The 23,525-nt window shown below is 46.5% G+C and overlaps 1 protein-coding gene across 2 annotated transcripts in view; it reads right to left on the reverse strand.

Moving 5' to 3' along the window:
• The window catches only part of CPVL (carboxypeptidase vitellogenic like), a 120,705-nt gene that overhangs the window by 67,620 nt on the left and 29,560 nt on the right, over positions 1 to 23,525 (reverse strand). For both annotated transcript variants that reach the window (XM_066238743.1, XM_066238744.1), the window contains exons 4-6: positions 6,777 to 6,891; positions 5,788 to 5,846; positions 4,282 to 4,361 (exon numbers count right to left, since the gene is read on the reverse strand). In XM_066238743.1, coding sequence (XP_066094840.1) covers positions 4,282 to 4,361; positions 5,788 to 5,846; positions 6,777 to 6,891 — 254 coding nt within the window. The remainder of the gene's footprint in view (positions 1 to 4,281; positions 4,362 to 5,787; positions 5,847 to 6,776; positions 6,892 to 23,525) is intronic.

Raw genomic sequence — 23,525 nt, forward strand, 5'->3', positions numbered from 1 at the left:
AATTGGGTCGTTACAATCCCCATGATCCTGGCTTTCATTAATTTTCAAAGGCTCCATAAAAATCCACCATTAAGCATGACTGTAGAGTTCCAGTGTATTTCTCTATTTATTATTTATAGTAACTAAAATCTTTGTAGCAACTAAATTGGGGAAGCTGCCTTATACTGCTTCCACTTAGTGCCGACAGCAAGCAGACTGTGGGGCAGAGATAAATTTGGGGTTTATTATCCATCCTTCCCCCTCTCACCTTCAGGTGAAAAACAACTTCCCTTTCTCTCTTCCTGCTAATTGGAGAGGCAATAGATAATTTAATATAGCAAATTTCAATTAAGCCATACGCCTTAGCATAAAGCTTATTTGCTTGGGGGAGAATTTGTTGGAGAGTGGTTAGGGTTGCCAGATTTAGCAAATAAAACTACAAGACACCCAATTAAATTAGAATTTTAGATGGGCAACAAATTATGTTTTAGGATAAGTATGTCCCAAATACTTAGATTAAAGGAATTTTGCATTGTTGATCTGAAATTTAGATTGAACTGGGAATTCTGTACTTTTATCTGCTGATCTTTGCTGCTTCTAGCTGTAAGGATTCCAGGACTGTCTAGCTGAAGTGTCCCAAGCAAGGCCCCACTTGAGGAAGTTATCCTAGAGTTTTAACTTCACAGTAAGATCAGAAGAAAAACAATGGTTAAGGATAGCAATCCCTTGCTAGGTCTTTCTCAAATGGGAGTGGAAAAAAAATGAAAAAGGTCAATTTAGTGACTTAGATTGGCATATAGGATTTGCTCATTTATCTGTGGTTTAGTCAAGGACTCTTCTTGTTACGTGATGAGGGTTTGCCTAAAAATATAATTCTAGATATAGAATTATATCTAGACTGTGGACACATAGAATGTCAAATCTGAGGAGCAGAACCGCTCAAATATATAATACACAATGCACCCGTGGATGAGCGTGCAGGTGCGTGCACTCCACGCAGGTCCTCAGGCACCAGGAAGCGCACCTCTTCCAGGAGATTCCATTTGGCAGCCTTGCTGGCATCGAGCCAAGACCTCCTCTAATAATCAGACGTTTAGTCAAAAGCAATCCGGTGGCGGGAAGGTGCAATAAGAGACGACAGGAAGAAACGGGGCTTGTAAGAGAGAATGGCTAGCAGAAAATTACGCTTCAGACCATTTTTTCAAAAATAGAAGACGGTGGGTCCAGGGCAGAGAAGGTACGTGAAAATGTGAACGCTCTGGAGACCGGAACTCAGCCGTGGGATTGGCCAGGTCTGGTGTCAGAGGGACAGTAAAGACAAGACACTCAGGAGGGTCAAGGTCAAAGGACTCTAAGGGAAAACTCCGTAACAAGAGCCAGACAAGTGGGAGCTTTAGCCGCTGGTGATTTGACCAGAACCAGCTCAGCAACAAGAATCTCAGTGGTTTCGTTCCGTTACCACAGACGGGGAGCCACCCTGTGTGTTCCCTCATTCCACCTCTGGTGTGGCCATGATCTTCTCCAGCCCGGGAGAAGGTCTTATTTAACATATGAAACCTGTTTCGTAGCTAATATTCCCCATTCACCCCCACAGGCAGAGTGGAACGATGGTACCACTTCCATTTGGCTGTAAGAAAGTAATGTCAGGCCCATCAGGAGGGCAGGGCTGAGGGGCTGGCTTACTTGGCCTCTCCGGAGCCAGGAACGGCGTCTGGCACAGAGTAGGCTAGGCAATAGATAAAAAGTGGAAGACAGAGAGAGGCAACAGTCCATTGACCCCAAATCAAAGTTAGTAAACTTATTATTCCATAGTAAACTTAGTAGTTTTTTTTCTAAACCAGTAAAGCATGGTGGCTCAGTTAGCACAATTCAAAGAAACAAAGAAAAACCTTTAAACATCTCCTTAGTGGAAATGTTTCATTTCCAAACACACAGAAAAGCAGCCCCCATGTGAATGTCAGATGCCCCTTGAGAAATCACCTCTTTAGAGCCAGGCACTCTTAATAGTCAGAAGAAAGGGGATTTTCAGAAGAAAAGAAAGATGGTTTTCAAAGGTAGAAGAAGCCAGGTTTAGTCTTTCAACCTGCAGTAGCCCATTTGCAGGTTTCAAAGCGACCTCTTCATTCCAACCACCCATCTGGAGAGCTGGAGAGAAGAAACAAATAGTGTAAACCGAAAAAGGAAACAGCTGAAATCAGTTTTCTGCACTGCCCTTGATTAGCTATTTTCCAGTTCGAAGAGCCTGAAGCGAAAAGAACTCAAACAGCTATAAACAATGGATGCTTTGAAATAGGTTCTCTTTACATGTCGTGCAAGAGGAGATGGACCACATGTCAGCAGTAATATCCACTCGGAGGGTCAACTGGAAGCTGCTACTACGGAGGGGGCAGGGGCGGGGGAGGTGGGAGAGGCATGGCCGGTTGCCACCCTCTGGCTTAGCAGGGATGGATGTGTTCCTTATAACCCCCCCCCCCCCCCCCCCCGGGTGTTTCCTAGTTAAACAACTAAGCTGGTTTGGATTAAAACTGAAATAGGGTGGGGGGCACTATGGATAGAGAAGAGAAGTCGGTTTCCCATCTGCAAAATGAGAACGACAAAGGTGTGGCACTTGAGTACACTTGTAAGGACTGCCATCAAGATGATGTCTATGCGGGAAGGGGGGCGGGGCGTGAGCCAGAGCTCGGAAGGGCAACCCTCCACCGGGATCCGTCCAACCTGCTCCCAGGATCCACCGCAGCTAGAAACAGAAGTGCGGTGTCCTACGCGTCCTCCCTGGAGAATAAATGGAAGTGTTCAAATAACGGGGTATGTGGCAAATGTCGTGTAGAAGACAACAGCCATATTCTTTCCTGAGTCTGAAAGCAGAAGAGAGAGCCAAGTCCCTGGGAGAAAGGCGGGAAGTCCCCGCTTCCTCTCTCCCCAGCCACCTGCCCCGGGGACAAAGAACAAAAGGGAAGGCTTCTGTCAGATGCAAAAAAACTCTGGATTCACTTTCGCTTTTGGACTTGGTAGCTCACCAAGTCATTAGCAGAATTGAGTGTTGGGGGCGGGGAGGTTGGGTAGAGGAGCTGGTTAACTCTTTCTGGCCACTAGGGTTCTTTCAGTAAATTATTATACTGTGTAAGGAGCGCTGGCCTAGTGATTGGAAAGAACCCAGGACTTGGTCTCTAGTAAATCACTTACAGGCTGGTAAAATATGAACAAGACTGGAAGGTCACTTACTTTTTGAAAAAAAAAAATGTACTAAAAATAGCTATAAGGGCCCTGGCCGGTTGGCACAGTATAGAGCGTTGGCCCGGCGTGTGGAAGTCCTGGGTTTGATTCCTGGCCAGGGCACACAGGAGAAGCGCCCATCTGCTTCTCTACCCTTCCTCCTCTCCTTTCTCTCTCTCTCTCTTCCCCTCCCACTGCCCAGGCTCCATTGGAGCAAAGTTGGCCCGGGGCACTAAAAATGGCTCCATGGCCTTTGCCTCAGGCGCTAGAATGGTTCTGGTTGCAACAGAGCAATGCCCCAGATGGGCAGAGCATCGCCCCCTGGTGGGCATGCCAGGTGGATCCCGGTTGAGCTCATGACGGAGGCAGTCTGACTGCCTCCCCGCTTCTAACTTTGAAAAAAATAAAATAAAAAATAGCTATAAGGATTCAGGGAAAAGAAAGGAAGAAATTATATACATATATATGTATGTATGTGCGATCAGTCTTACAACTTTCTATTTTCTTTCTTTTTTATTTTTAGTAAAATGATAATTTTGTAAGATGAAGGGGGAAGGAAGGGACAAGCTAACGAGCTGAGCTTTCAACCTGAAAAGTCGTGAGAAGAAGCAGGAGAATGAAAAGCCGTCCCTGAAGGCCACAGAGGAGGACTCCTGGGAAAGAGCCCAGGCCCTGGAAAAGCAAAGCTCGCACAATGCGGGGAGGCGAGCAGGGCCGGCTCAGGCAGCTGGTTGGGAGGTTGGAAGATCATCTTTGGTGGGATCATTCTTCTCTGTTTCCACTGTTTCTTAAAGGATTTTTTTTTTTTTTTTAGTAAATTTCAATTACATTTTAATATTTCAGCTCTCTTTGTTATATATTTTCTCTGCTGGCCCCTTTTACAATTATCAGTGGAAAAGTAACACAGTGGAAAACAGATTTTGCGTGCGGGTATGTATGAACTCCTCATGTAGAAGTATTCTTAAAATGTCCTTAGGAACTGGACGAGGAGGGCCTATCAGTAATACTCATACTACTGAAGGAATTTCCCTGTTGAAAGAGAGAAGTGTTTGGTCTGAGGGAGGCCGGGAGAGAGCCGGGGCCTTTCACCTGAGCAAGTCTCGGGCCACGTCGTCCTCGTTGACGGCATATCCCCGCGGATCGTCAGTGAAACTGAAGCCGGTGCCCACCTTCAGGGGAAATAGAGAAGCAGGTATACAGAAGCGAAAACATGCTTTGGAGCCCCCACGGAGATGCCACGCTGGAAGGAAACCAACCCGCTCCAAAAGCCAAGCCTCTGCACTCGGACTTCCGCCATCACCGTCACCCGTGTGCACTTAGTCCTCCTCACAGGAGGGTGCTGAGTTCCACCTGCCACCCCTCCCCGCTTCCGAGCCCAAATGAAAAGCATCAGAGCAAAACTCTGCTCTAGGGGTCTGTGGCTGAGCTGTCCTGATTCTGCAGTGGGGACCCTGAAAGCTATTGATTTAAGAACAAGGAATTCATCTTTCCTTGGCCCCTGCTACAGTATCAAAAGACCCTCAATGGTCTCCCCTCTGAAACCTGAGGGTGTGTTGATATCCTGCCATGAAGGGAACTCTAGCAGGAGATAACAGATCGTGTGTGTGTGTGTGTGTGTGTGTGTGTATTCATTTCCTTATTAGTGAAAAATATGGCCACTGAGCCCTTTCACCCTCAGTAGAAAAGGAGCTTTGAAACAATTAAGAATTAGTTTTAAACTAGTATTTCCTTATACCTAGAAGTTCATAGAAAACTGGGTTGTAAATAAAAGAAGCTACTATTTATCTTGCATAAATAATGTGTATAAGGCACCATCCACCATATAAATATTTTCTCCTAAACACCCAAGGAAACAGGACATTTAATTCAACTTTTATTTAATTATGGACTAGGAAAGAGGACAGTTGATGAGGGCAAGGATGTTGGGACATTTTTTTTCTTTCTTTCTCTTTTTCTGTTTTCTTTTTGTACCATCTGGGAAGTGAGAGAAGTTAGAGCAATTAGGGATCAAAAAAATCTGCAGAAGCTGATCCTAAAGTTACTCTCCTACTTCGCAGTTTGTTGGGCTCAACTTCAGAAGAACGTCCCAGGGAGAATTTCCCCTTTTGTTCTGAGATGAGGTGTTCTGCTCGCCGTGATAAGCGAAGGAGACCAGTGTTGACTTTTGACATCTAGAATTCTATTTGAAAGATCAGGAGTCCTGACACTGCATAATAACCCATGATGCCAGGAAGTCGCAGCATCAGTGGAGAGAAACTAATCCCATGTCCTGGATGATGGAATTCCGGGAACAGGACATTTCATAAGGTTAAAAACGAAGGAAGGAGAGAAAGCATCAACAAAATCCTCAAACTCAGATAGAATTATACACCTTAGAAAAACTAAATCTCAAAAAATAATCTTTAATTGATTAAATTCTATTTTAGAAAGAAAAAACCTTAAATCTCTCTTTTCCCCTGATTTCTTAAATGTACTTTAATAATAATAATAATAATAATCTTTCCCCCTGATTTCTTAAATGTACTTTAATAATAATAATAATGATGACGACAACAGAGGCCACCATGGACGTGTCATGGGCCCGTCGGTACTCACTGGATTGTCGACGTACAGCATGGAGAGAGTAGTGGTCCAAGGGAAGTCTCGGGAGCGCACTAGTAAGACAGAGAAGAGGTTCGAGAATGGGTTGTGAGCCCAATGTCCCACCCCAGGCCCAGCTCTGGGCAGGAGCCCAGTGTGCACACCTGTCCTCACGATGTCAACACACTCTCGGTGTCCCTCCGACAGCTTTGTCCTCTCACAATGGGAACGGACACCAGCACCTCCTCTTCCCCTCCCCTTTACTTTCCCCAGACCCAAAGGGTTTCTACATCTAAGATGAAGTTTGGAAACAAAACCCTGTGCAACTTGGTTCCTGTAGGACACTCCATCAACCACCTGTGAGATAAACCCATCTGTCCCATTCGAGGAATCATCCTCACGTTCCGCCAGAGAGAACAGCCTCAACAGATCGGCACACACACTTCTCAACTGAGTAACAAGATGATTCACCCTCCAAACGCTAACCCAAGGAAAGTAACCCCCCCCCCTAAAAGATGGCAGTAAGCCTGGGTTACAGCCAAAGTGGCTCCCCTTCCATTCCTTCCTTCACTCCAGCCTCCACTCACATTATGCTGCTTCCTAGATATTCGATCATTTATGTGACCGAACCATTCAGTGTTCTGTTCCTATGAATAATTAAGGATATAATTCCACCCATTAGGCCCATGCAAAAAAGCTTGCCCAGGTACTAATAAATACCACTTGTTTTCATAAGCCCAGATTGCTTGAGTTAGCGGCAGACTGCAAAAAAATAGCTTAGAACCTTTCACCCAAATTTCAAGGGAGAAAGCAGCCCAGCCCAGCCGCTCACCCCGGTGGCTCCCCCTTCTGGGGCAGATGCGGCCAGAGGGCTCAGTTTTTATCATCTGGAACTGTGAAGCTAGTCCTAGTGGCTCCATGTGCACTCTGAACTATTTCTGGAGAAGACGTGAGGCTCAGATGAAGAATTCTCCACAGGAAAGTAGAGTCCAAGCAATACTTACGGGTCAGGTTCTTTGTGACAAGATAAGGTCCATGTTCCACAAAGAGTCCGAACAAGGATGAACTTCCTGGCCCGCCCTGCAGCCAGAGAACCACTGGGGCGTTCTCTGGATCCACCTAGAGGGGGGACAGACAAGCCAGTGGCCACAGGGAGGGCTAAGGCTGTGGAATGCACTCAAGCAAATTTACTCAAAGTCTCTGTCTTTCCCAGCCTTGAAAAATCTCATAAAGACTTCCCAGACCCCAGTGGCCCTCTCCACCACAAGCAAAGTACTGGACATCGTTTTTTGTGTATGTGACAGAGACAGAGAAGGACAGATAGGGACAGACAGACAGGAAGGGAGAGAGAGGAGAAGCATCATCTCTTTGTTGTGGCACCTTAGTTGTCCATTGATTGCTTTCTCATATGTGCCTTGACTGGGGGGCTACAGCAGACCGAGTGACCCCTTGCTCAAACCAGCGACCTTGGGCTCAAGCTGGTGAGCCTTGCTCAAACCAGATGAGCCCGAACTCAAGCTGGCAACCTCAGGGTTTCGAACCTGGGTCCTCCATGTCCCAGTCCGATAATCTATCCATTGTGCCACCACCTGGTCAGTCCTGGACATCTTTTGTAGTTCTGAATTAGTATTTGCCTCATATCTTGGGGTCTATCTTACGTCATAAAAAGTTCTTTTCTCACCAATGGTCAGAAAACCCTTTGAATGCAGAAGCTTTCTATGCCAATCTATGCCATTGTATATTTTTAGACATCCAGCACCCAGCATACTGCCTCGGGCACAGTTATATATTTTATAGCTGTTCAAACATTCAAGCGACTCTTGCATTTGACCAACATATTCCCACAGAGCCACAAAGAATCTGTCGCCCTTAGTGAGAGTTGCTCCCCTTCACTGAGAGCCCAGACTGCCTTTCTGATGGAACTCACTCAGAAGGTGTCCACAGGGGCAACAGCAGCTCCATTCAACACAGAGACCGAGAAGCAGCGGACAGGCCCGGGGTCATTTAACACATGCAAACAACACCAGAACAAAACCCTAAACACACAGATTCATTTAGGAGATGTGGGAGACGGAAGAAAAGGTCCTTGGTGGGGTGGATGCTAAAACTTACGTAGCTCCTGGCAGAAGTGTCCATGTCTTTGCTCTCAAGGACAGAGGGCTCTCTAATTCTTCCATTCAGCACGTACCTATTGGGCACGTCCTATGGGCCAGGCACCGTGCGAGAAGGACCCCAGTGAGAGGAGTGAGTGGAAAAGAAAACTCCCGGTCCCCTCTGAGCATCCGTGTTCACAGGGACGACAGATGACAAGTAGGCAAACACGTCAATGCGACGGTTAAAGGGTGTGGAAAGGAAGTAAGGGTGACGCAGGGAAGGACCCAGGTGCAGGAGAGCCCGGGAACAATGCTGAAGACAAGAGGACCCACCAGGGGCCCTGGCCGGTTGGCTCAGTGGTAGAGCGTCGGCCTGGCGTGCGGGAGTTGGGTTTGATTCTCAGCCAGGGCACACAGGAGAAGCGCCCATCTGCTTCTCCGCCCCTCCCCCTCTACTTCCTCTCTGTCTCTCTTTTCCCCTCCCGCAGCCAAGGCTCCATTGGAGCAAACATGGCCCGGGTGCTGGGGATGGTTCCGTGGCCTCTGCCTCGGGTGCTAGAATGGCTCTGGTCGCAACAGAGCTATGCCCCGGATGGGCAGATCGCCCCCTGGTGGGCATGCCAGGTGGATCCCAGTCAGGCGCATGTGGGAGTCTGTCTGACTGCCTCCCCGTTTCCAGCTTCAGAAAAATACAAAATAAAATAAAATAAAATAAAATAATTAAAAAGGACACACCAGGAACGTCCTCAAGGGGGCAAGAGCCGGGTGTAAGAGAAGTGGGCACGGACGGGGGCTGCCTGGACTAGAGTGATTCCCAGGCAGTCTCCAAGGGGCTCCCAGGACAGTCTCCAAGGGGCTCCCAGGGCAGTCTCCAAGGGGCTCGGCCTGCCTCCACGAGGCTCAGATCGGGCGTGACAGTGAGCCCTCAGTGGACGTCATGGCTCATTTGATGTTCAGTCAGCCAGGCTCAGTGAGCAAGGGTCCTCTTGCTTCGGCCCAGAACGAAATGCTGTGTCCTCTTACTTAGCCAGTCATAGGGACAAATCAGCATGTCACCAGAGGGTCTGAGAGGATTGGCCCCATCGACTTGGATGGCGTGAGAAGGCAAGACTAACTCAGGAGCAGGTGATCTGGTACGCCCCGGCCAAGACCCTGGAGGAAGGGCTGGTCATGCAGGGCTTGTAGCGTGAGGACAGAGGGGCAAGAGGAATTTCTCTTCTTCAGTCATGAGAAGTCGGACATAGAGTCCTTTGGCAGCTTTGGAAAGCGACTAAGGGGGCCTTGTTAAAAGAGAGGTGGCGGTAAAACCAGTCTCCCCCTGAGCGGCTACTTCTGGGGCCCACACTCCAGCGCTAAGGAATTAAGCAGGACACTCTTTGTAAAGCCTTTGAAACAATACCTAATACACAATCAGTGTAAATGATTATCATAATTAAGGAGCCAGATAGAAAACACGGGAGCCTGGAGTCAGACTGGTGACTCAGGTCAGCAGGCTCTGGCTCCCAGAGTCAGCACAATGAAACGGATAAGTCCGTGAGCTCTTATCCTAAACTGGATTCAAAGCTAGACTTTACTGTCCACTAACTGTGTGACCTTAGACAAGTCACCTAAGCTCTCTGGGATTCAGGTTCTCCATCCATAAAATGGAGGCCAATCATAGTACCTATGCCATGTGTCAGGAGGATGAAATAAATTAATTCCCAGAAAGCCCAGCGAGTGGCATATAGCACACGTTCTACGAATGTTAGCTATTGCTATAATAGATAAACGTTAGGAATTTATTGATGGTTTTAAGGTAAACCATCCATGAAGAGAGTAAGAAAAGTGGGTGATCTGGTATTTTTCCTGGCTCCTTTGGCTGACATCTCCCGTTGCCAGCTGGTGACCAGTTATTCCTCTTGCCTCAAGCATTACAAATGTCCATAACAAATTCAAGAGAACCAAGGTCTTGTATAAGTTGAATCAGGAGAAATGAAAATCAAAGACAGCCTTTGAAAGCTGCTGCAGGGAGGTTGGGTGAGCCCTGGAATTGGTAGCCAGACAGGTTGTGGGTCTACTTGGTCACATAAGAGCTGAGAGGTCCCAGCCCTCAGTTTGCCCAACCATAAATGGCAATGACGCCCACGTCACAGGCTGCCTGAGGCCCAGATGGAAAATAAAATGCATTATGACACACTCTGAACTCTGCCGTGCTGAATGAATACAACCAGCTCTACTGTGCGTACTCTGTTCGAATAAGTGATTTTTATCTCCCCTCAGATCCTTCTAACTAGCTGTTCAGTATCGCTCACCCCTTATTCTCGTGAAGCAGTAGAAGCATATTAGAGGGGGGAGAAAGAGAGGAACCTGGATGAAATAGCTCGAGCCTCCAGGGAATGAGATACAGTGAGCACCCCCATCCGGGGGACAGCCAGCCCCTCCACGCAAACACACACACTTCCTCGCTTCCTTCCTAATGGGCACACGAGCTTCCAGCAGTCGCAGGTCAGTGGTTCTCAGTCTTGGCTTCCCATGAAAATAACGTGGAGAGCTAATTAAAAACAAACACATTTTTCAAAAGCAAACAAATAAAAAATAACTTACTGCCTACCAAATCAATCGGTCTGGGATGAACATAGTCTTTTTTTAAAGCTCCCAGGTGGTTTCCTGTTCAGACAGGACTGGGAATCTGGGCGGGCAATGAAGTGTTTGCCCCCGTGGATGCTGGGGCCCTCTGGCCTCCACCCTGTCCTCCCCTGGCTTTTCATGTCCCTTCCTGTGGCCTGGCACAATAAGGGAGCTCTCGGCTCTCAGAAAAACAGCCTGGCCCTGAGAGGCCAGACTACAAAGTCAAACCTCAGTGCCAAACATCTTTCTTATGCAACTTCGTGGCCCAGGACCCTGCATTCTTGGAATGCTTCAATAATAAGAGATGTGCACATACACCTCTAACCTCAGCTGGCCTTGCTCCTCAAATTTACTTTCCTGAAGGAGGTGCATGAGCTCAACGACCCTTGAACAAGTCCATTTTTAGAGAAAACTCCATGCACACATCTTTCTTCCTGGATGGGCCAACCGACCTGTGAACTAATACTGCCCTTATCCAGATAAAATGCAAAAGCCAGACGCTGGGGGGGGAAAAAAAAAGAAGTTTACATGTTCAATGCTAAAAACCCAAGAGTTAGTTATATCACGGTATGCAGAACTTTTGTAATAGAATATAACATTGTGATATAAAGACACATATAACAATAATTATGTCCATGACAATGGCATAAAGTTATTATGTGACAGTTCTAAGGTGATATATATATTTAGCTCTCGATTGTGACAATGCAGCCCCCTCTCCCTCTCCACCCCTCCCTTAGGACGGAATAAAAGTCAATGAAGACATCTTGAACGAAACTTCACTGCAAAGCTTAGGATCAAATGAAGCAAAATCCTGATTCAATTCATTTATAGTTTTTACAAAATTTAAGACTTTTAAAGTACCGTATTTTTCGCTCCGTAAGACGCACCTGACCCTAAGACACACCTACGGTTCTAAGGAGGAAAATAAGAAAAAAAAATATTCTGAACCAAATGGTGTGTTAAAATATTTAATAAAAATTCATATTTTTCACTCCATAAAATGCACAGGCATTTTCCCCTCCACTTTTGGTGGAGAAAAGTGTGTTTTATGGAGCAAAAAAATACGGTATTTATTGTTTTGAAGTTATAATTCAATAGTGTGTGAGGTTGTTTCAAGAGGGTACAAAAAATTCCCCTTGCTGCACTAATCTTGTTACCTTAAGACGGGGCAAATAATTTCTAAATATAACAGGGATCCTAAATATTTAAGCGAGGAGTCTCTCTAGCGACAGAAGACTGGGCACACAGGTTCCACAAACCAGCACTTTTTGCTGATGAACAGGAAACCATAACGTTGCCTCTGAAGCCCTTTCAATTCTTCTGGTGACCCCTGGTGGCCAATTCATGAACTTGGACACTCCTTCCTCAGGGTTTGTTCCAGAATGAACAGCCCAGAAGAGGGCAGGTTATCCATTCCATTTTTAAAGAATTTCCACAGAATAAAATGTCACAATTTCTCACATTAGTGCATTCCATTATTTATTCACAAATGCTGAGAAATCTACCCTATGTCTTAACAGATCATCATTTGAAGTAAGTGAAAAACTCATTTACCTGGTTGAACATTCTGTGTATAGATTCTTAGAAACACCCAGTTTCTTCCTTTCTCTTTGCCTCTAAGTGAGCACAATAGAACTAAACTAGCACTAACCCTCCCGCCCTACTGCTCCCCATGTGGGCTTACCCTCTGGTGCTGAGTCTTCCTTCCCACCTCCGCCCTGCATCAAACCATACCCGCCTTCTGGTCCATCCTCCCACACCCGCTTCCATGTAATCTGGTAGCGATAACCTTCCAGTCAAGTCTTACACGTATCACTGAGGCAGTGAGTTAATAAACAGGGGTAGGGGCGGGGAAGCTAAAAACTTGTCCATTTCAGTACTCTCATAATTACATTTTTAAATTTTTCTTCCATTGATGTGAGAAAGAGAAGAAAGGAGAGAGACAGAGAGAGTAGAAGGAAGAGAGGAGGAGAGAAGCATCAATTCATTATTCTACTTAGTTGTGCACTCATTGATCGCTTCTCGCATGTGCCCTGACATGGGATGGAACCCACGACATCCATGTGCCAAGATGATGCTCTATCCACTGAGCCACCGGGCCAGTGTCCCATGCTTGTATTTTATACAGAGCACTTACCATAGTGACTCTAGGGAACTGTAGGTATCTCGACAAGTATTAGGGCAACACTTTCTGCCGATGCCCAGGGCTAGCCACTCCCCTTTTTCCCACCCCAATAAGGAACACCACACTTTGTAAAAGAAAACAGCAACTGAACCACTAACAGACACAAATCAATGGTAGTGCTTAAGATAAAAAGTGCAATTAGTGAATTCAGCAAGGCTCCCTTCATACTTCTATATGCAGAAGCTGATCATCTGCTTGGTTTAAGTAATGTACCCTATCTTTATCAGTCATTAGTACCCCAAGTAAATGTCTTGAAATGCCCCCAATTACGTTTGTCACAGAGATTCCAGTTCAGAGGACACTTTCAGCGGCTACACTAATGGTGTTAATCGAGGAAGAGCTTTTTATTTAAAGCAATTACTTTTGTGACCAAAATCATTAACTAGGTACTTAATAATCTTTTAATTCTATACAAACAGCCTGACCAGGCTGTGGTGCAGTGAATAGAGCATCAAACTGAGACGCAGAGGACCCAGGTTTGAAACCCCGAGGTCACTGGCTTGAGCACGGGCTCACCAGCTTGAGCATGGGATCATATACATGACCCCATGGTCGCTGGCTTGAGCCCTAAGGTTGCTGACTTGAAGCCCAAGGTCACTGGCTTGAGCAAAGGGTCACTCGCTCTGCTGTAGCCCCCTCCCTCCGGTTAAGGCACATATGAGAATGCAATCAAAGAACAATAAGGAGCTGCAATGAAGAATTGATCTTCTCATCTTTCTCCCTTCTTTTCTGTCTATCCTTATCTATCCCTCTCTCTGACTCTGCTGTCTCTGTCAAAAAAATTATATACACACACACACTGCCAACATACACTAACGACTTGCTTAAGATAATCTGTGCTTTTCAGAGGAATTTTACTCATAGTGGTTGCCGTTGACTACTCACGAAATCTTCCCTTACTATGATTGTTGCCACTGTACCATCATATGGAAAATTTACTTCTTCAAACATTTTTGTTTTGAGCCTCCTTACATCACTCAAGCTGCCTAATGACTCTTGTCAAGCTTTGAACTATCTCACATATTTGAGTCAGCCTACACCCCACTAGAATCCCCCTACCTTTCTCTTTCCTAGTGTTTGTCAAATAAGTTTGTAAATATGATATATATGTTTGCTCACTTATAGTTTGCATTGGGTGTGGGGGACAGGCTATAAGCAGGCAGGGTCGTTATAGCCTAAGGCTTAGTTTTAAGACTAAGCCCTTCCCACCCTAAGTGACTTTGAATCAGAGACTTCCTTGTTTGTATATTGGATTAAAGGTTTTGATTTCTACACTATAAAATGGGGCAGAGGAGCCCATGCTGGAGGAGAGCAGAGAAAGGCCACGTGGAGGAGAGGAGAAGCAGCCAAGATGGTGGAGTGCTGAAGGAGAAGCCAGTTTGTGCAGAGTTTGTGCAGAGAGAAGGAGATGGGGAACAGAGGTGAATAAAGCTGGTGAGGTAGAAACCTTTGATACTAAGAAACTCGAGTAAGTCAGTGGCTTTGGGAGCCCTAAATGAAAAGGGAAGTGTTTTCCCACTGTGTGTACTTCTTGCCTGCTGGGTGCAAGCTAGGATTAAAGCTAATGACCCATCAATTCTTGGCTCTACTGTTTCATTACCATCTGTCCGAATCAAATTCTAACCTGCATGGGCCAGGTGGCTGTGATGGTGGCCATGGCTACTAGCTTTACATTTTGCATAGTTGGCAGGATTCGATACAGATCAGTATGGAGCCACCACAACCTTTGAGTGGTGCAGTAGAGGACTGGCTGCTGTTATGGTTCCCCATGACTGTCCTTTTGGGGACTGTAAGCTGGCTGACTTTTTACAGCCATGCATGAGGAAACTGAGAGCTCTGTGGAAGAGGCTGCCTGGGACCTGCAAACTGAGCAGTGGAAGGAGCTGGAGCAAATATGGGAGAAAGAGATGCCGACCCTGGAGCTGGAGCAAGCACCGGAGAAGGAGGCGAACCAGGTTCACATGATTCGCTTGGAAATGGAGCAGCTGCTGGAGAAGGAATCACAGGTTCGTGAGTTGGAGATTGCCCTGGATGTTGTGGATAGCCAGGAGTGGCTAGAGGCTGGGGCTGAGGCTGGAGCTGGGGCTGCAAGGCCCACAGAGCAGAAGGTGGCGGCAGCCCCGGGCTTGAGCCCAGCAGTGGGAGCTGGTGTTTTCAGTTCCTCTTTGGAGGATGAGGAGAATCAGGCTGGAGTTGCAATCTGCAGTCTCCAGAAGGTGAGAGCCCAGCAGCAAGGAGTACCTACTACACCCCTAGTAGGTCTGCAATTTGGGGAGATAGGGGTGAATGCCATCATGCTCTGTGGAGTAGAGATGGAAATGTTGACTGCCATTGCCACGTGCTCCTCTTTGGGACAGTGTAAGACCTGCCAGGACGGCAGGGATGAGGGGGTGGCTGAGGCCCCATGTGCATGGACTGATTCCTGGACTACAACTGGAGTGGGCACTGGCTCCTTTGTTGAATGGACTTACGGATTTTGTAATATAATTTTTTTTTTTTTACAGGGACAGAGAGAGAGTCAGAGAGAGGGATAGATAGGGACAGACAGACAGGAACAGAGAGAGATGAGAAGCATCAATTATCAGTTTTTTATTGCAACACTTTAGTTGTTCATTGATTGTTTTCTCATATGTGCCTTGACTGGGGCCTTCAGCAGACCGAGTAACCCCTTGCTCAAGCCAGCGACCTTGGATCCAAGCTGGTGAGCTTTTTGCTCAAGGTAGATGAGCCCGCGCTAAAGTTGGCAACCTCAGGGTCTCGAACCTGGGTCTTCCACATCCCAGTCTGACGCTCTATCCGCTGTGCCACTACCTGGTCAGGCTGGACTTATGGATTTTGGACAGTGTGAAATACCCTGATGGGAGTGGGGGGCAGCTTTGCTGGAGGCCCTCCCCCTCCCCCGGGAAGCTTTTCAAAAGGCTAGAAAAAGGTACGAGAACATTTTGTGCTATTGGCAAAGTGCTCAGAGACTGGTGAAGTGTACCTTTGTAATTGTTGAAATTGTATGATTCGTCATGTTGTTGTAATTTGTTTAATGTGCCCAATTTCCTTGTGCAGAAATACTTTAGATTGTGAAGTGAGCAAAAGGGGTGGAATGTTGGTCAAATAGGTTTGTAAATATGATATGTGCTCACTTATAGTTTGCATTGGGTGTGGGGGACAGGCTGTAACCAGGCAGGGTTGATGTAAGGCCAGTAGCCACGGCCACCATCACAGCCACCTGGCCCTTGCAGGTTCGCATTTAATTTGGACAGACAGAAATGAAACAATAGAGCCAAGAACTGGTGGGCCATTAGCTTTAATCCTAGCTTGCACCCAGCGGGAAAGAAATACGCAAAGTGGAAAAAACACTTCCCTTTTCATTCAGGGCTCCCAAGCCACTGACTTACTCGAGTTTCTTAGAATCAAAGGTTTCTACCTCACCAGCCTTATTCACCTCTGTTCCCCATCTCCTTCCCTCTGCACAAACTCAGCACAAACTGGCTTCTCCTTCAGCACTCTGCCATCTTGACTGCTTCTCCTCTCCTCCACATGCATGGCCTTTCTCTGCTATCCTCTAGCATGGGCTCCTCTGCCCCATTTTATAGTGTAAAAATCAAAACCTTTAATCTAATATACAAACAAGGAAGTCTCTGATACAAACTCACTTAGGGTGGAAAGGGCTTAGTCTTAAAACTAAGTCTTAGGCTATAACGACCCTGCCTGCTTACAGCCTGTCCCCCACACCCAATGCAAACTATAAGCGAGCAAACATATATATCATGTTTACAAACTTATTTGACCAACACTTTCTTCTCTACAAAGTTTTCATTTCTCAAAGGGAATCAGGCACACGAACGGTTCCTGCAGACTTTAAATAAACCTACAAATGGAATGATCTATAATTTATCGTTGGTAGCTCCATTCTTCCTGCTTTGTCTCACCTACCTTCTATCCTTCCTGATTCCTGATGCCGTGAGTACAGAGCAAAGAGAAAATAGGCAAAGTTCGAAGAAGACAAATGTTTGTGACCTTCAAATATTTGCGGTATAGATATTGGATTTATAGCCACCCATGGTTAAGACACATTTTGAGAGATCTGTCCAAGCCCATGCCCTCTTCTCTAAGAAATGACTATTTACCAATGGAAAAGGCCCATTAGCCATGTGATGTTACATGGCCACCATCCTCAACCTTAGCTGACTGGACCAAGAAAGAAGCCCTGACCCAAACTAGGTCAATCACACTCTGTCTCTAGGAGAAGTGCTAGTTAATCTCTGTTGATCGCGTGATCCAAGGACAGGTAAACTTGGAAACCGCAGGGCAGCCTTCTTCTGCCAAACGCCTGAAGAAGCAGAGCATGTTGATCAGCCAAGAAGGAAGGCTGAGGCACAGATGGGTGACCCTGTGGTCTTGGACAGCGTACGACTGAGACAGAGGACTGGCAGCCCTGGCTCCTGGTTTCAGTTCCTGGTTCCGGTTCCTGGTGACTGAGGCCAGATGATGCTTTTGCCCCTGGTGCCTCCAGGCAGGGAGGAGGACTCAGAATGGGATGCTTATCTCAACTAGGATGCAGTTAGAAGATAGAAACCGCACAGTAACTGTAATTTACTTTTTTTTTTCTTTTAAAAACATTATTATTATTATTATTATTATTTTACCTGGAAACATTGGCCTTCAATTTTGTTACAATTTCCAGTGTTTGCTCTGGCCTTCACCAGCTGCAAACAAACACGGGGCGCTACATCCTCTGTGTTGGGCAATACTGGGGAACGAGAACATTTTAATATAAAATTTTAATATAATATAATCCTTGGACAAACAGGAAAGGCCCCCAGGGGCAGTGAGCTGTGGTTGGTGGGGGTGAGGGTACAGAGGAAGTCAGGATATTGGGAGCCTAGTGGCTTGAAGGATGACACACAACCAGGAGAGTTCAGTGTCCATGATGGGAGGGCTGGGGGAAAGCCCCCTCGTGGGGCGGGGGCTCGAGGCTGAGGAGAGGGCGGCAGAGGGAGCTGGAATGGAGGAAGCCTGCCCACTGGCAAGGTCTGTGATGTGTGGTGAATGTCGTGAGGGCCACAGCCAGGTGGCCACCCCTGGGACAGAGTCTGGACTATGTATCTGCTAAAGGTCTTCATGGTCCCACTACCCAGCTAGGACAGAGTGCCACTGAGTGTCCCCACATACATACTGCTGACATACTAAGCAGCTGGACCAGGAGAAAACAAAATTGAGGAAAAGGGAACAGGAAGAGACACCAACTTCCACCTGCCATGTCCCTTCAGCACCCTCTACTGACAAAGCTTTGTACTGTGTCCTCTGCATAGGAAAATGTTTAAAGCTCTGTATTATCATGGAGCGGGGAAGAGAATAGCATTAAAGCTGAGAGGGGGAAAAATATCCAATAAAAAAATCGACACAGTAGTCATCACTTCCAAAATTCTGGTTGTCACAAGATATCTTAGTCACAGTCCGAAAGTACATGACAAGAGGCTGTATTCATTATCTAATGTCGCATAATGTATTTCCAAAACTTAGTGGCTTAAGACAATATCACTTATCTCTCCTGATTCCTGTGGGTCAGGAAGTCAGGGGCACCTGGCTGGACACTTCTGGCTCAGGGTCTCTCGTGAGGTTGTAGTCAGTTATCAGCCAGCATGTTGGGCAGATAAAATATATTATGCTCACTTTGTTAAAGATGGTGCTGCCCACGTGGAAGCCCGTCGCCCAGGTGATAATATTAGTTGCCCTTCCTGCTTGGGATGGGCGTGATTATATTAATGTGTGTTGGGGGAGGGCTTTTGCGCCAAAAGGTTTTAAAAGGAAGAGAGATCACGTTGTTCCAGAAAAGGAGTGATTACATTCTAGGAGGAGCCCATGCTGGAGGAGAGCAGAGAAAGGCCACGTGGAGGAGAAAAGAAGCAGCCAAGATGGCGGAGTGCTGAAGGAGAAGCCAGTTTGTGCAGAGGAGATGGGGAACAGAAGTGAATAAGGCTGGTGAGGTAGAAACTTTGATTCTAGGAAACTTGGATAAGTCAGTGGCTTTGGGAGCCCTGAATGGAAAGGAAAGTGTTTTCTCACTGTGGGTATTTCTTGGCCACTGAGTGCAAGCTAGGATTAAAGCTAATGGCCCACCAGTTCTTGGCTCCGTTGTTTCATTACCCTCTGTCCAAATCAGATGCGAACCTGCACGGGCCAGGCGGCTGTGGTGGTGGCCGTGGCTACTGGCTTTACACAGCACCACAGTCATCTGAAGGCTAACTTGGGCTAGAACTTCATCTAAGGTTGGGGGAGACCCTGCTCTCTCTCTCTCCATATGGGTTTGCCCACACGGCTGCTTCGGCATCTGGCTCCCCTCAAAGTGAGTGATCCAAGGGACCGAGGCGGAAGCCACTCTGTACTTTATAAGCCTTGGAAGTCACCTGCCATCATTTCTGCTCTAATGTGTTGGCCACAAAGGCCTTTCTGGATTCAGTATGAAATCAGAGGAACACGCAGACCAAGAAATGAAGATCACTGGTGATTATCCTGAGACTAGTGAGCACAGAGGCCACAAGTTCAAGGGCTCATTCGCTCAACCTAGACCCTGACTTGGACTTCTTGGATGTTTCTATACTTTAGGGCAGTGGTCCCCAACCCCCAGGCCACGGACTGGTACTGGTCCGTGGGCCATTTGGTACCAGTCCGCAGAGAAAGAATAAATAACTTACGTTATTTCTGTTTTATTTATATTTAAGTCTGAAAGATGTTTTATTTTAAAAAAAATGACCAGATTCCCTCTGTTACATCCGTCTAAGACTCACTCTTGATACTTGTCTCGGTCACGTGATACATTTATCCATCCCACCCTAAAGGCCAGTCTGTGAAAATATTTTTTGACATTAAACCAGTCCATGGCCCAAAAAAGGTTGGGGACCACTGCTTTAGGGCACACAATTGGGCATGTCTTATAGGCAAGCCGATGAACCCTGTGAACCACAAGATGTAAGACTAGGAAGGAAGGGACCTTACAAGTCAACCGGTTTAACATCTTTATTTCCCTCTGAGAAAATGGAGGCCCAGAGAGGGTGAGTGCCCTGTCCTAAGTTGTACGGCCAGTGACTGCAGACCCATAGCTATATAGAATCGTGGTGCCCTGACCTCTAGCTCTCTCTCTGCCCAATTCAAGCCTACTGGCTGGCTGCAAGGGAATCACTGATTCATGCTTGTTAGAAATATTGATCCCTGAGCCTTCTCCAGATCAACCTAATCAGGCTCTACTGGGAGGGGCTGGCCACTGAGCTCGAGACTCTGTTATATTCTTGTCAAGCTTCCCAGGTATTTCTGAGCGGCAGCTGCTAGTCTGGGAGACGCTGTGCTCCGCCCCCTTGGCTGCCAAGGAAGAACTTCTGCCTCCCAGGGGAGCGAGGGAAGCTAGCACAGGCTGAGGCCCAACGGGGCCTGATTCCATCTCTTCACCCCAGGGAAGGCCGTCCTGCTGGCTTCCAGGCGCTCTTGGGGACAGAGAGAATGCCTTCTGCTTTGGCCCCTGGCCTGGATCGTGGATCTGTGCATCGTGTTAACCCAATCTTGTGCCCGCCTGATTGTCCTGGGCTCTGATTAAGCACGGTCAACACTCACTGATCCTGAAAGGGAGGGGAAACTTCAAATGCTGCCTCCAGGTGCCCCATGCCTCCCCCCAGCCCAGCCTTTCTGCTCAGACTCCAGGAATCCCAGCCATTCCTTCTGGCTAGAGGAGCAGGACAGGGCCCTTCAGGAAGGGGCCTACCCCCAACTCTAAACATCTCCGGTTTGGGCTCCATGACATTGGAGGTAGATAATCTGCTGGTGTGGGCTAGAGATATCCAACAAATTACCTATATTCCTATAAGAAAATCAAATTTGGGCTGTATCCTTCCTTAAAAGTAATAATCTTCTATGCATCTTTATCTTCTTAAATACAAAAAAAAACCCAATTTCACTTTGACATTTTCTCACCCAATAGCAACCCTTTCACATTCTTGCCTGGCATTCAGCTATGTACTTCCGTTTGGGGATTATCCCCAATTCCTATCTTCTTGAATCTCCCAAATGGTGACCAGTTTAGGTCTGGAGTATTTGTGTTAATAATAAGAAAACTAACGATGATAATGATGATGATAATAATGAAAGAATAACGATAGCCACTCTACTGAGAGTGTAAGGGCTTTCCCACGTTATCTTGTTTTCAAAACCACTGCCAAGAAGGTATTTTGATCCTCACTTTAAGACAAGGAAACCAATGCTCAGAGAAGTTAAAAAAATGTTCTTAAGGTCACATTTGGCTCAAGTAATGAAGCCAAGATTTTTATGTCACTTGACTAACTCAAGCGCCTTCCACGACTAGTTTTTCTTGGATCACTTGGTGATGATCAAAAGAAAAGATTTCTCTGTCTTGGAACTAGTTTTAAATTTCATATTCTGCCAATTTATTGTTGGGCAATTGGAGCCTAATTATTTAATCTCTGTAGTACTCTTCATCTATAGAATGAGGATAATCAGGCCTTCCTCATATGGTTATTGTGTGGATTAAATAAAAAATAATAATACACAGTGTTTAGCATAGCATCTATGTTCAATTAACAACAGCTATTATAATTGCTACATTTTTATTGGCTTCATTATACATTTTAGCTCGTGGAAAATGCATTATTCATTTCTCTCGCAGATTGTATCCCCACTGCTCACTAATTTCAAGTTCTAGAATCCATCCTTATGCACTGCTTTGTATACAATAACAGGGGTCTCACAGAAACCACAGGAAAACAAAACTAACTTGAGAAATAGCAGCCCCTCCCCAAATACTCAGAGGATATTACCAATGTGACATCTTCTTGGAGCTCTTATTTTCTCTACCTTCAGTTTTTCTAAGGGGTCTTTTCTCTCCTGATGACAATATCAGCTGCTTCCCTGAGTCCAGCAATGGATTAATATTCTTGTCAAATGAAAGGAACTCCTTCCCCATCTAGGTGACCACTGCTTCTCTCTCTCACGTGCTTTATCTTGTTCACCCAAACTAGCCAGTTCCATAACTTGTAACCTAACTGACTCGGCAAGAATGGTTGCTTTGGGGCCTAAGAGACCTGGCTCTGCTAGTGGGCCCCCGGTGAAGAGGTCTTGGAACAATCTATTCTGGCTGCCACTAGGTGACGCTGTTAGTGGTGTGCTCTTTTCATCTCTGCTTCTCCCCCGAAGTTTACTCTATCATTTCCAACAGAACACTCTATGCTCCAGCATCTTCTTTCCTGGTGAGGCAGCCTTCTGTTTATGTCTTCTGGGATCATCTTAAATGTCTTTAGGGCTACACTGCTGGTCCCCAAAAGATATAAGCTGGTCAGCAGAGGCACAGCTAGGACTCCCTTTAATTAAAGGGGGAACCCCAACAGCTCAGTCATTGTGTAATGCAGGGGTGGGGGGGTCTCGGACCTCAGTCTGGTGACCTGGAGCGGGTCAGAACCTAAGTCCATTTTCCAGCTATGGTCCCACTGTCTCACCTTCAATGTAGACAGAGCTGTTCACCTGCTCAGAGCCAACCTAAGGAAGAAAAGACTGGGTCTTTGTTTTGTTTTCAAAACAAAGGATCAGTTCCCTCCCCGTTAATTCCTGTTTTCACAAATCTGGATTATTATTAAAGAAGAGTCAACATGCAGAAGTCACTGGGGAACCGGCTGGTATCATAAACAGTCACCAAAGCAGAAGAGAAAGTAAGAAATCAGGTTTCTCCGGCTGGGCTGGGCTGGGGTGGAGTGGGGTGGGAGTGGGGGTGGGGGGAGAGAGGGGCAGAGAGCCCCGCAGGCCGCAGAGGAAAACCCAGCAGAATTGGGGAAGCTATGCATGCCCAGCGGTCCCCCATTCTAGCCCTCATCCCAGGCGCGTGTATGAGACAACACACCTCCTTCTGGCTCTGCCTGCTCTAGATGTTTCTTTGGGACAGAAACAAGTGTGGGCCACTTTGGGGTTGAGAACACTGAACACAGGGTAGTGCCCCAGAGGCTGAAGCGCCAGTTTCTCAGGCATGCCCCACCTGTTACTTCTCCCTCTTCCAGGTCAGATCTCTGGGGAGACTTGGAGGTAATTCTCAAACACAATAAAATGTGAGAATCACAGAGAGAGAACATGTGAGAACCACCAATCAAAGCAAAGTTTTCAAAAAAACCTCCATTTTGCAGAGAATAATGGCCGCCAAAGATGTCCACATCCTAAGCCTCAGGACCTGTGAATAGGTTCAGCCACACGGCACAGGGGGACTAAGGTTGAAGGTTGTTAGTCAACTGACCTGCAAACAGGGCGAGTGCCTGGGTTATCCAGGTAGGCACAATGGGACCTCAAGGGCCCCTCAGTGTAGAAGAATGAGGCAAAAGACACGAGTCAGAGAAGGCAAAGTGACTGTGGAGTCAGCCGGCAGGATGCATGTGAGAATTCAACCCACCAAAGCAGGATGTGGACACAGAGGAGGGTGCTGTGAGCCAAGGAATGCGAGCAGCTTCTAGAAACTGCAAAAGGCAAGGAACCAGAGTCTCCCCTGGAGCTGCCGGAAGCCCTGCCGACACCTTGATTCTAGCCCAGTGAGACCTGCATCAGACTCCTAACCTACTGAACTCTGAGATGATAAATTTGTGCCACTAAGGTTATGATCATTTGTATAACCGCAATAGAAAACAGATACAAAGGGGTTCATGATAAACATCTGTACCCAGTAATATCGGTAGATGTGATAGTAAAAACATACTCATTTGCTATGGTTTCTAAAAAGGGTCAAGTGTCAGAGACTTTCAAGAACACAAGGAAAAATTCCACCTGTTAAGATTAAGATATATTTCTAGGCTTATTGTATATCATTTCTCCTGACGACAGTTGTGCTGGGTGTT

Source organism: Saccopteryx bilineata, chromosome 7, assembly GCF_036850765.1.
Source record: "Saccopteryx bilineata isolate mSacBil1 chromosome 7, mSacBil1_pri_phased_curated, whole genome shotgun sequence".
Lineage (NCBI taxonomy): Eukaryota > Metazoa > Chordata > Mammalia > Chiroptera > Emballonuridae > Saccopteryx > Saccopteryx bilineata.